The sequence below is a fragment of the Brassica rapa genome, chromosome A07 (genome assembly GCF_000309985.2).
Source record: "Brassica rapa cultivar Chiifu-401-42 chromosome A07, CAAS_Brap_v3.01, whole genome shotgun sequence".
Lineage (NCBI taxonomy): Eukaryota > Viridiplantae > Streptophyta > Magnoliopsida > Brassicales > Brassicaceae > Brassica > Brassica rapa.
This window is the reverse complement of record NC_024801.2, coordinates 13,032,213-13,045,825: the sequence shown is the minus strand read 5'-3', so window position 1 is coordinate 13,045,825 and position 13,613 is coordinate 13,032,213. Positions and strand designations below refer to the sequence as shown.

Below are 13,613 nucleotides of genomic sequence, written 5' to 3'. Positions count from 1 at the left end.
ACATCTTAATTAAGCTCGGTGTGGAGAAACTGGAATTTGTATCGCACATCTAAAACTCTTGGACGAAAAATGGTTGGTTTATGACCCAATACCAATGATGAGGAGAAATAGTGATTACTTGTTGGCATGATGCAAATTTATGTTGATCAAAATGTTCAATATTTGTTGCAATGAACATGCAATAATCAATCAAATATTTAAGACGTTAATTCACCAAAATTATAAAGACGCATAGTGGGTGATCAGTCCACAACATCTTTTTTATTCATGCTAATATCTTTCTTTGGCTGGTGAAAACCGTATTACCATTTTATCTTGCGAGCAAGCAACTCAGAAGAATCTTCTATTTCTTCAATGAATATTCACATAAATCTTTAAATACCTTTCGAGATCATTATTGAACCAAAATGGTCTAACAGGTTCATGCCAAGTATTTTGTAAGCTCCTGGTTTATTATATATTTATCTCCATTTAAATAATATGTGTAGTACAATCTATAATAGGATGTAGGCACTTTATCAACTATATTTTTACTGCTTTGAGAAAAATTTCTGATTTGAAATGAATTTAATATTTCTTTCGCTTTTGTGTCTCAGTATAATTTGTCTCAAATTTCTATAGATTTACTTTAAGAAGAACTAGATCTTATCCCGTACGACCGTGCGGTTTTCTTTAATACTAAAATATTTTAGGTTATATAATAAAATATATCAATAAATTAATATAATTTGGTGTTATATATTATCTAATTTTATAATGATATTTGTGTGGCGTATATTATTATTACTACAAAATTTATAAATAAATATTTTTGTAACAAATTGTTTTTTGAAAATATTATTATGTAACAATAATGATTTTCATAATTTTTGTTTGATTTCTAAATTTAAAATATATGTGAAAAATAAATTAAGTTGAACCTACATAATAGATAATTTGGTATATAGTTATTAATTAAACCAATTTAGTATAGATGTTTAAATGATAATCTGAATTGGTTTTTAACTCAGGGGAATACACAGACACGTTAATGACATTAAACTAAAGTCTTATATATACAATATGAATAAATATACAATATTTATTAATTCTAATATATTTTTGAAAAATTGTTTAAAATACACCAAGTTGATTACCACTTTTCAAAAATATACTCAATCAAAATATTATAACATTTTTTTGTCCGCAATATCATAACATTTTGATTTAGTGTTTAATGAAAATTATTTTTAAATTATTCTTAAACATTTATAGATTATTTAGGAGAGGTAATTTAATCATTTTTATCACAAATTTAATATATTTATGAAAATGATTATTTGTTAAGGGTACATTTGAAAGTGGTATGACATTTGTGGTATATTTGAAATTACCCCAATATTTTTGAGTCAATATTTTATTTGATTAAATTTAATTTTGTAACTGTAAGAATATGTAAGTGCAAGTTTTTGTAGAAATGAGTAAATTATGAAGCTAGATAAATAGTCCAATAGTTTATGACAATTTTGAAATTTGGAACTTAGAACTTAGAAACAATATCCAACTATTTACTAAGAATAGGAAAATAAATGGTACAAAAAGTTCACCTTAAAATTTCTAAAAAACGTAATCACTTACGAAACTATTCTGTAATTTGAACTCTCTGAGTGGACTTGCATACTTTGACAAATATAAAATTTTTACTTTAATAATACAGTAAAAATTCTATCAATTAATAATGTTGAGACTATTGTATTTTATTAATTTATAGATTTATAATTTACAAAAATTTCTTTTTTAGTGTTTTTTCTATTTTATTTTTTAAATAAGAAAATAATTGATTTTACCTTATATATATTAGTTAAATTTTATAAATTAGACTTTCAGATTGTTTTACTATATTATTTGGTATATTTTTTATGTTTCACGGAATTCAATGAGGTTTTAGATATAATTTTACTAAATATTTTCAAAATATATTGAAATTTTTAGAAAAATAGAGATGATTTCATCGTGAATATATGAAACATATATTGATAGATTATGTTTAGTTTGTACTTATAAAAATGTATATATAGACAGATTATTAATTTATGATTCTAGTGAGATAATATAATTACATAGAATCTGTTAACAAATTAATATAATATTATATCAATTTGTGTCATATTTTGAACTGGTCTAATTCGAGATAGAAAAAAATATTAATTTATCGAGTATTGATTTTTAGAGTTTCTATTGAACTTGGATTTCTTGAGCCAATAACAGTCTGTTGCAGTTTGACAAGAAACTAAAGAAAACTTTACAATTCGATGACATGTTTTCAAATAGAGAATACTTTAAAACTAAAAGAATACTGCTTTACCATTAGAGAAGTGCCAAAAGAATCTTAAGTGTGTTGCCTTAGATTTAGTTCATACGTGTGGTGGCAGCCTAAAGCATATATGAACTAAAATATTATACACTGAGAATCCATAGCAAAAGTTGAATAATTAAAATTTAATAAAAAATAATAAAATAAATAAATAAAGAATCAAACTTTGACCAAAAAAAATAAAAAAATAAAGAATCAAACGTGTATTAAGGACTCTGGCAAGATAAAACAAAATGACAGAAACAATAAATTAAATATTAAATATATCTTCAATATAACAAAGATAAAATATTTTTCTTTTGAATTATACAGAGATATCCTGACCCCACAGAAGTGATCTAGATTAGTCACGTGTTGCCACATGTCGGTTCTCTGTTCCTGGCGATGCCGAAATGTTAATTTTCCAGTGGCCGAGATTCGAATCTAGTTGACGGTACTCACAGCTGTAAACCCTTTACTACTAGAATTAGAAGCCCCGGTTTAACAAAGATAAAATATAGTTATGCAGTTATCTATTTCACCTTTTAAGCTTAGAAAAACTGAAACTCAACGTTTCTTCATATTTTGAAAACTCTGTTTCCATTAAAATTTTAAGTATATTGGTCAACCACTTGTAGAATTGCCCAATTTTTTTTCTAAATCAAATATACCAAAATGAATCTTACTGTAATTAAAACCTATTTACAGTTTTGTACAAATTAGCTTTAATATGATAAAATAGGTTTAGATGAACCCTAATTAACACTACAAAAGTTTAATGAAATAGCTACAGCCTACTTTATAGTTATCAAAACAGAGTAACCTCATTAAAAAGGTTTAGATGAACCCTTATTATTACCCTGACTACATGGTAGTCATTAACTAAAAAGGTTTAGCTAAACCCTAATTAACCTATTTAAATTAGGCAGTCGACGGATGGCGACAAATCCTTATGTTCTGACACTATATTTGATCTATAGCAAATTTGTAGTTTGTTACCAACTGCAACTGTATGGCTACAACTTATTTTGTTGCTAATTATTCACAAATTTTTAACTACTAATTTTCTGTAGCTACATGGCTACGAACTTTGACAACAATCTCCCCTAGCAAATCTGTGATCAATGTAGCCAAATGATAAAATTTTAAAGCATAAATATATGAAGTAGAACATAACAAAAAGAACTAAAATTTAAACATAATATAATATATACTAGATCATGACCCGCACGACCGTGCGGGTTTTCTTTAATAGTGAAATATTTTAGATTATGCAATACACTATATCAATAAATTAATATAATTTGGTGTTATATATTATCTAATTTATAATAATATTTGTGTGGCGTATAATATTCTTATTATATTTTTTTTTGTAACAAAATTTATTTTGAAAACATTATTATGTAACTACTGATTTACATAATTTTGTTTTATTCTAAATTTGAAACATATGTGAAAACTAAATTAAGTTGAACCTACAAAATAGAGAATTTGGTAATTAGTAATTAATTAAACCAATTTAGTATAGATGTTTAAATAATAAATCAATTTTTTTTTTTAACTTAGGAGAATGCACTGACGTTAATAATAGTAGAGTAAAATCTTATATATACGATATGAATAAAGATCAAATGTTTCATCTATGAAAGAAGGTGTAAATTAATTGTATTACATAGAAAAAACATTTAAAGGTGAGACTTCTAAGTGGTCTAAATTAAAAAAAAAAATCACATATGAAATAAATCATAATTTTTAAATTTTAGTTTCTAATTATACTTTGTGATAATTAAAATTTTAATTAACTAATTTCGAAAATATATTTTAAAAATATTCTAAAAGATATTTGAAAGATTTTGTTAGACATTGTTTTAAGATATTTTTTAGTATTTGAAATAAAAATAAAGATATTAAAATATATTAAAATTAAGTTATGTAAAATTTAATAATTTTTTCAAGGATGGTCCAAATAAAAAAATCACTCATGAAATAAGTAATGACTTCTATTTTAATAGTATAGATTATCAAGTGTCATACAAGAACACACAAATATTAAACCTAAAATGTGAGAACAACATGACAAATTTTCAAACTAAAAACAAAAACTTATATTGCGAAACCTCCAAGAAGTCGTGAAACGTTGCGTTTTGAATGATATCTAGATCCTCGACAGTGGCAATTGTGATCTGCATAAAACTGAGCAAACCTGCAATATGCCACAGAGTCACAGCTTTACTTAGTAGGAAGCACTTTATCGCCATTAATATTGAAAAATGTATCAAGGAAACTGAACAAAATCATGTAGTTTCGCACTTTATGTTGAACCGCAGATTCAGAGATAAATTGTCTTTGATAGATGCAAGTGATCGATGATAACCCCTACCTATAACAATATTGAAGGCTTGAAGCACGCCTTTAATCACTATAACAATCTTGAAGCACGCCTTTAATTGATTCCCACAATTGACTACACGAATAAATCTTGTAGTTTCTTTTACCTAATTAATCTTGTATAGTTGTTATCAACTAGTTGATTCCTTTCGTTTCCTGACCGACCATATATATAATCCAACATTCCGCAACTCTCTTGTTTTATAATGATTGATTCCCACAACTTTGAGTTCCAAAATAGGGTTTAAAATGGTGAATGCAGAATAACACAAGACGCTAGCTAGTTAAATCCACAACTTGTTTTCTGCCGATTGGCTGATTATAAAATTTCCAAAAGAGCACTTATTTACTTTGATTTTCTTAGTTGATTTTTCATTATTGTTTCTTATTTATGTTTCACTAGGTAATTTTCCCGTGCTCTTGCACGGATATAAATATATACAAATAAATATATTATCATTATTAATATTCTAATTTTAATTTATATATATGATTTATTTTATATAACATTATATTATTTTAATTAGACATATAATTTGAATATATTATATCTATAGTCGATGATGTGATTATTACTTTGGTATATTGAATTGTATTTAATTCTCCATATTTAATCGTAGTATTTTTTATGCTAATAAAGATTAATATTTTGATTAATTTTTATTTTTTACATTTATACTTTGGTCTTGGACTTAAAAATATAGATTGTTTAAATTACTCATTTGTGGATAATATTAAATTACACATATTTCTTCAATTCAAAGCACAATTACTTTTGATTCTAGTCAAACTAAATTTGATTTTATTTATTTCATTAGTTCAGCTTTTTACCTTAAATAATATATATATATATATATATATTCTGTAAATTCTTTTGTATAATTTGATATTTGTAGATTTGTAAAATTTCAAAAACTCATAGTTAAAGTTTAACAAAAAGAAATTATGTAAAATTGAATAAACATCTCAATTATATTAATTATAAAATATTTTTAGTTCATCAATGATATTTTAGTATATGTTATTTAAATTGCCTTTTTCAAATCTAAGAAAATGATTGACATAAATAAAATATTTTTATTAATTAATATATATTATGTTTTAAAGAGAGGTTATCTTTTTTAGCATCAAAAAATTTTTTTTTGTGAACTTTATTTTTTAGGAAATCACATTATATAAATATCTTTTCATAAAATAACTTGTCTTTACTTTTTGTAAATAGTATTTATGTTTTTTAATATATGAACATTTCCTTTTATTATATATGCTAAAAATAAAAAAAAGGAAACTGAAATTTAAAATGTAAATTGGAATTAACTTTTTTCGTATTTGTAAATATTATTTTCTTTTTTATTATATGAATATTTCCTTTTTATTATATATGCTATTTAATAAAATATAAAAATGAAACTAAAATTTAATTGGAATAAATTATTAAATATTTTTAATAATGGCAATTTGAAATAATAGTTTAATTTATTAAAGGTACCTCTGTAAACAGCAGTTGTAAGAATTAACGTGAGCGCGACACATAAGAAACTGATTTCTCAAATAATATTACAGAGATTTATTAATATTTATATATATATATATAACTGTTATATTTCATTTTTATTTCTTCTTATATAAACTTCAAATTTACATTTATATACATGTCTTTAATTTTAATTGGAAATCTTTTTACTTATGTGAAATTTTCATTAATGAACTGATACATGCAGGTCTGGACCTGTAAAAATTAAAGGCTGGAAACAACAAAAGAATTTAGGCCTATTAATTAATAGATTTAAAAGAAAAAGCAAGAAAATTGTTCAAAAGTGGTGGGAGATATATGACCTTCAACATCCAACTCCAAAAAACAAATGGCAAATTTACGTATTCTTTAAAGGGCAGGAAGCAACATGTCACAAGCTTGTAACTATAAAATGTTTATATTTCTTATTATGTAATATATAAATGCAATATTTTCTTCTTCTGTTGCTTACTGTCTTCACGTTTATAATTAAAAACGATGTTTGAAAACAACTAAGATGTTTATATATTATCAAAGATACGATAACTATAAACGTAATGTTATATCTAAACGCAAAACAAAACAATGCCATAAGAGAAGTTCAAAATTATTTTCTTTGAACAAAAAAGAAGTTCGAAATTGTTTTCAAAATAACAATGATGTGTATGTGAGACTAATAAGATTTTAAGGGAATAAAAACGTCACCTGAAGATAAACCAATTAACTAAAAGTCCGATTTTTCTTAGTCACAACAATTGCTCATTACTTCCTCTCTTTTTTTTTTTTTCTTTTGATGTCTCTCATTTCTTCCTCTATAAAAGGGGTAATGAATTCTAAAGATACTCACTCACATCAACACCTAGAGAAGCAAAACATCCGTCAGAAAAAATGGTACAGGCTACGATGCAGTCTTATATGGTAGGGGAGATTGAGACAAGTATTGAGATCAAAGCTTCCGCCCAGAAGTACTACCACATGCTCACCGGAAAACCAAAAGATCTTCCGGAAGCCAGTCCTGACAACCTCCAGAGATGTGATGTGCTCGAGGGAGAGCCTGGAAAAGTTGGCCGTATTCTCTCCTGGAACTATGTAACTAGTAAGCCCAAACGTTATTTAGATATATTGATTTGAAAAAAAGCCAAAAAAAAAAACATAAACAGTAACAATACCGGGCTCAACTGATGGTGGACAAATGTGTCCGCAATCGTCTATCTTGAATCCGGGAAAACGAAGCATATGAGGGAGGACTGGCATTATGGTTTACAACATGATAAATATATCTTTCTGTTAATTTATGAAAACTCTGCATCAATGCAACACCCATTATAAAGAAGCTTTTTTGTTTGAACAAATTTAACATTTTTCCAAAAAAAAAACTTAAACACCCGTTTTGGGTGTAGATGGACAGCCAAAGGTGATGAAGGAGAGGATCGAGGCACTGGAGCCGGAGAAGAATCTGATCGTGGCTAGGGTTATTGGGGGAGATCTAATGAAAGAGTTCAAGAACTTCTTCCTCACTATTCAGGCGACCCCGAAACAAAGAGGACCCGGAAGTGTTGTTAAGTGTCACCTGAAGTATGAGAGGATTGACAAGAAGGTGGCTGACCCAGAGGACATACTCGTGTTGTTTGTCAATGCATCCAGAGACATGGACAAAATGCTTTCTTCTGAATTCTAGAGGATTCTTCGGAAATCTTTTCATCCATCTATCGATCTATCATCTATCCGTCCGACTATGTGTCTATCTATCTATATATTGTGTCTGGGTGTTTAGTATATATTTCTCAATAATGTGATCTCTCTATAACTGAAGAGATCTAATATATGCAAGTATGTCATAATCATGCACGATGCCTAGTGCGTACGTTTGAAGTTGTAATTTGTAAAGTGTCACTTGTTTTGTTTTTATCTTTGCTAAGAAAAGTGTGACTTGTGTGTTGCAATGAGCTTTCTTCTTGATCAGTATACATGTACGCAAGAATATTGGTGAGAAGGTGGCTCCTCACTCTGACACTCTGCTGCAGTTCTTTTAATTTAATATCCAAAGAGATCCGCGATCCGCCCATCACCTCATGTCTAAAGCATAAACCGACTTGACTCAGAGTGTGTGCGCACATACACATTGTAATGCTTAAGTTAGCTGTGAGCATATCGACATTGCCCCTGCGTTATTACACTCTCACAATTCACACTTGCCTTTTTCAATTTGAATCTCAACCTCACCGCTTTGGACATTTCTCAGCATGAGAAACATGTCTTGAATGACCCTGAGCTAAGACCCCTAGCAAGAGACATAGCGTTGGCTGTAGGCTTAGTGAGCTTCATCTTTCCGTTACTGGAGATGATTCTACTCTCTTCAGTCAAGCAGTTTTCTCTGCTCGGCTTCGTTCTATATATAGATCAAGGTTCCATCAGAGACTTCATGGAGACCCATTCTTTGAGCCTCAAGAAACGGTCTGATGTCTATTGTCTCGCCTCCCATCTTGTCATGCGAAGTGAATGTGTTTTAATCATACATTTCCTGTAAGCGGAATGCAAAATAAAATAATCAGAAACATAGCAAACAAGCAAAGACTCTTTTGTCAACAAGTCTCACGACCAAACTGGTCCTGACCACGACCCGATGAAGCATTCTCTTTAGCCCCCAATTTTTTTTAAAAAAAAACTGTTATACAAAAGATCGTATGACTCTTAAATTGTAGAAAGAAATTTTATATTAAAATTCACCTAAAAATATTTATGGCTCTCTAAATCTCAGGACAGCCAAGATAAAAAACTAACCACTACAAGAAACCATGAGTTTTTTGACCGATTTTTGTTTTGGAAATTTTTGACGGTTTTCCAACTGAGTTTTTCTGTCAAAAATTTATTTCCAACAGAATACAAATTTTTCATAAACTTTAAAGAAATTTTCAACCAATTTATTTTATGTCAAAAATTTCTGAAGGTTTTTCAACTAATGCCAATCAAAAATTCATTAGAAATTTTTGACGGTTTTTAAAAAATTTATGCGGTCGGAAATTTCCTTTGATTTTCCAACCATTTAAAACCATATACAAATCTATATTAATGATCCAAAATCTAACATTTTCATACTTAACCTCAAAATTTAAACTTACACTTAAACTTACTTTTTTAAACCCAAAACATTATACTCCAAACCAAAAACTCTAAACTAAACCTTCTACCCTAAACCTTATGCATACCTTAAACTCAAACATATTCTCCAAACCTTAAACTCTTAATTACATATATCATCTACTAAATATAAATTTCAAATCTAAAAATTTAAAATTTAAGAAACATCAAATCTAAACTTCCAAACAAATATCATATATGTAATTCGTAAATGCCGTGAGAAATTTTTGACGTATATAATTTATTAAAAAACCGTCCAAAATTTTGAGGATATTATTTTCGTCAAATAATCCGTCAGAAAAATACTAGATTCTCATTGGTCCATTTGGTTTGGAAACAATGTTCATCTCAACCATTGATTCGAATAAATTCTAAGGGCCATAATTAGATTCTCCTCCTCTCCTCCTCTGTAATTCCTCGAATAATATTCTCTCTTTTACTTATAACTTAGAAGTAAATTTTAGGGCTCGGTTAAGGGCCATGGAGGGGATGTTCGATGTCATCGCATCAGGGAACTTGGAGACTATGCGGGCGTGGGAGTCTGTTCGTCAGTCCGTTCACCGCGACCATACCCCAGAGGAGCAGGCGGAAATGGATCGACGTGTTGATGACCATAGTTCAAATCTATATCATGAAATTAAATGAAACCGATCTGAAGAAGCAATGACTTAGACTCTATCATGAAATTGAACCATATTGAAAGATACGTTTGGGTCTGAAGCATCGTGGATAAAAGCTGTTGGGTAGTGGATGACTAGTTCAGATGATTTGTCTTGTAAGTAGTCTGTCAATTTAAGCTAAAGCTACGATTTACATGCTCACCCCCAAACAAGCCAGCACTGATATGGAGCAGATGTTTTTTTTTTTCCGATAGGATGCAAAATGGGGTGTTTTAACAGCATGTTGACGTCTAGGGTGATGCAGATAAATATTTAGGTATTTATCTTAACTAATGAAAATTATTTTAAGAATTTTTAATAATTTTAAGGTTACTTGATTTTTATATAAATACACTTATTATGCATGAGATATGTTTAGTTTATGATTTGATTTATTAATAAAATTGAGAGTTCTATCTTGTTTTTGTCGGTAATTAATCTATAAAGACTTCAACAAATTTAAAAAGTCATTGATCTTAGGTATTCGAAGATTAAATAAGATCTTTGTATTATTGTAGCTTCCGCTATATCAGAAAATTCTTAATTATCAGAAATATTTGCAGCTATACTAGTTAGGATCTATCGTAGAATTAAACATCTCAAAATAATTCAAATTATTTCAAAATAAGTTAAGTTAGTTAGCTATTACATACAACGACTAGCGCGTGTCAAATGTTGTCGAGAGATGGCCTAAGATAATGCATGTTTAGTCATCAACTACTCTTCTTCGGGTCTCGAAGGACCCGAACGAGTGTTTTTTTTTGTAACACAACAATTTCATTAATACTCTTAACCAGTTACAAGGACAAAAGCAACATCTAAACTCTGATGTGCGATCGTAATGAAATTTTCTAAGACAAAGCAGTAGAGAGATAGAGACACAAACTTAGGCTTACACACATCCTAACCGTGGCTCTAGTCTTTCGAGGGTGATATTGAGATAATACAAGAGTTTCAAGATAACCCCAGGTTGTTCCCAAAATCAATATATTGTGATAACGGGAATACAGTAAGCAGTTTTTTAGATAAAAATGTGTTTGTTTCAGTCTCTACATTCATGATCTCAATTTCTATTATTATTGAGAAGGTTTTTGTAGATGGCTCTACATTTACATTTTTGGATAGTCTTTTTTTTATCAAACTATTTGCATTTCACATAAAAGGTCTTACACTCCATTTCTGGAGGAGAGGTTCAGACTGCCGAGGATAGTCTTTGGTGAGGACACACATCACTGAATCAAAATTCACAATCATAGAGTACAAAAATCTCTTACTTGTTACCAACAAGTTGGTCTGATTCCTTCACTTGCCTAAGGGACCATATATATTCCAAAATTCCACAAATCTCTTTTTTACAATGATTCTTGAAACTGAAGTTTAAACACATCTTCAGCCATTATTTTGTGATAGATTTCATTTCCATATATGGCATAAAAAGAACAAACTGCATGGTACTTACATACAGGGCCATCCATCCCTACATCATACTAAAAGTGGCATTGGCCTTAGGCCCCTATTAATACAATGATTTTACTTTTGTTGGGGCCCCTATTCTAAAGTTCCTTAGTTTAGTAGTTAGAATATTTTTTCTTAAATGAGCCTTGTCTACGTTTGGCTAAATTATCCCCTAATCTTTTTTGATGTAATTTATATTTTTATGTAGTTCAATTCTACTTCCAGTTTATAGATAAAACTGTATTTATGAAATAAATTTTAATATTCTAGACTATATCTATATATATTATATATTTGGTTATATAATTGTATTTAAAAATAACTTTCAATAAAATTATACATAAACATATTTTAAGTTTTTTTCTTAAACATATTGTCATAGTAGCGACTCCCATTATTCATTGTAAAAAATAATAAGCTTATGTCTTTTAATATTTAAAATTAAAGCTTTTAGAACCCTTATATTAAACTTATTATCTACGTATTTTTGAATACTAATCAAATATTATTCTATTTTTTCTTATTTTTCTGACTGTAAGAAAATCACACTTCATCATTTAAGTTTATACAATTTAAAAAAATATAATTTTGTAAGTAATATGAACTTAACTTATATTTTTGTTTTACTTTTATAGTATTTAACAATGTAACAAGACATTTATTTCTCTAAACTATTTTATACCTTTATTATAAAATAAATTAAGTTTTAACAATTCACCTTAATAATGAGAAAAAAAACCTTAACTTTATATAAATATTATTTGGCATCAGGCCTCCAAATAAAACATAAGAAAAACATGAAAATAGAAGCATGTATTACCAAAGGCTAATCAGTAATCTCAAGGCATGAGAAGTCTCAAGTCATAGATAATTCTATATTATTATCAAATAAAATAAGTGACAAATATGTGCAGTTATTAAAATTTAGCGAATAAAAAATATCACCAGACAATAAAATTAATTGTCAGTAAAATCTACCCCCGTGTTGACACTTTCTCTATAAAAGGGGCTATGAGCTTTAGAAAGTACTCATTCACTAATTAACCACTCCCATTCTATAAGTACACTAGAGAAGTATTTAATCATTTGGAAAAAAAAAATGGCACAGGCAATGATGAAGTCTTCTTTACAAGGAGAGGTTGAGGCAGATGTTGAGATCAAAGCTCCTGCCACTGAATTCTTTCACATGTTCGCAGCGAGACCACAAGATGTGTCTAAAGCCTCTCCTGAAAACGTCCAGGGATGTAATGTGCAAGGAGGAGAGATGGGAAGAGTTGGCACTCTCATCACTTGGAACTATGTTCTTGGTAAGCAAAATTTGTATACATCTATAATTTACTGGACGCTAGAAAATGTGATTGGTAAAAACTATGTGTTTGGGTGCAGATGGGAAGCCGAAAGTGGCCACGGAGAGGATCGAGGCAGTGGATCCTAAGAAGAACATGATAAAGTTGAAAGTTATAGAGGGAGATCTTACCAAAGATTTCAAGAACTTCATAGTCACTATCCAGGTGACCCCGAAGCAAGGAGGACCTGGAGGTGTGGCGAAATTGAACATCGCATATGAGAGGATTGATGAAAACGTGGCTCACCCGGAGACTTTGCTCCAAACTGGTGTCAAAATGTTCAAAGACATCGACGAAATGCTTTCTGGCTAAGAAATAGATATTCTTCGAATATCTCTATATAATTATCTTCTTTGTGTATTTGGGTGGTTTGTGTCAATAATATGCTCTCTCTAGATCTAAAGAGATGTGAGTGATATGAAAGTGTGTTATCATAAATATTTAATCTGTCTTTTATGTTATTGGGTGTTTGATAATCAGCTCTCTCTCTCTCTCTAAATTTCAAGTATGGAAGTGTACATGTTCAATTAATGTCTGCCATTGCATAATTAAGGTTACGTTCTAATCAAATTGTGTGTTGGAAATTTCAATTTTTGAGTATTGAGTTGCTATATATATATATATACACTTCTTTGTCAATCGTAATACTAATAGCGAAAACATATTATAACTAATTTCAAACTTCAGAAAATTGTACTTTATGTTAATTTATATCTTATTTTGTAAAATTCATAATGTAATATATGTATATATATATACATATATATCTTAAAAGCTAA

General features: G+C 28.7%; 2 protein-coding genes across 2 annotated transcripts; both read left to right on the top strand.

Annotated features, from left to right (window-relative positions):
* The first annotated feature begins 6,202 nt into the window (after positions 1 to 6,202).
* LOC103829287 (MLP-like protein 31) lies at positions 6,203 to 8,225 on the top strand. The gene is made up of 2 exons (XM_009104944.2): positions 6,203 to 7,332; positions 7,637 to 8,225. The coding sequence occupies exons 1-2, from the start codon at positions 7,125 to 7,127 to the stop codon at positions 7,912 to 7,914; spliced, it is 486 nt and encodes a 161-aa protein (XP_009103192.1). The 5' UTR covers positions 6,203 to 7,124; the 3' UTR covers positions 7,915 to 8,225.
* Positions 8,226 to 12,510: 4,285 nt separating this feature from the next.
* On the top strand, positions 12,511 to 13,313 carry LOC103829285 (MLP-like protein 31). The gene is made up of 2 exons (XM_009104943.3): positions 12,511 to 12,795; positions 12,875 to 13,313. Exons 1-2 carry the CDS (start codon positions 12,588 to 12,590, stop codon positions 13,144 to 13,146), a joined length of 480 nt encoding a protein of 159 aa, XP_009103191.1. The 5' UTR covers positions 12,511 to 12,587; the 3' UTR covers positions 13,147 to 13,313.
* Positions 13,314 to 13,613: the final 300 nt, after the last annotated feature.

What these genes read in the sequence shown, in the direction of transcription:
- LOC103829287 (XM_009104944.2), top strand. Translation starts at nt 7,125, where the DNA reads ATGGTACAGGCTACGATGCAGTCTTATATGGTAGGGGAGATTGAGACA. An exon ending in CTCCTGGAACTATGTAACTA is followed by an intron (nt 7,333 to 7,636) that starts GTAAGCCCAAAC and finishes TTTTGGGTGTAG; the next exon opens with ATGGACAGCCAAAGGTGATG.
- LOC103829285 (XM_009104943.3), top strand. Translation starts at nt 12,588, where the DNA reads ATGGCACAGGCAATGATGAAGTCTTCTTTACAAGGAGAGGTTGAGGCA. An exon ending in CACTTGGAACTATGTTCTTG is followed by an intron (nt 12,796 to 12,874) that starts GTAAGCAAAATT and finishes GTTTGGGTGCAG; the next exon opens with ATGGGAAGCCGAAAGTGGCC.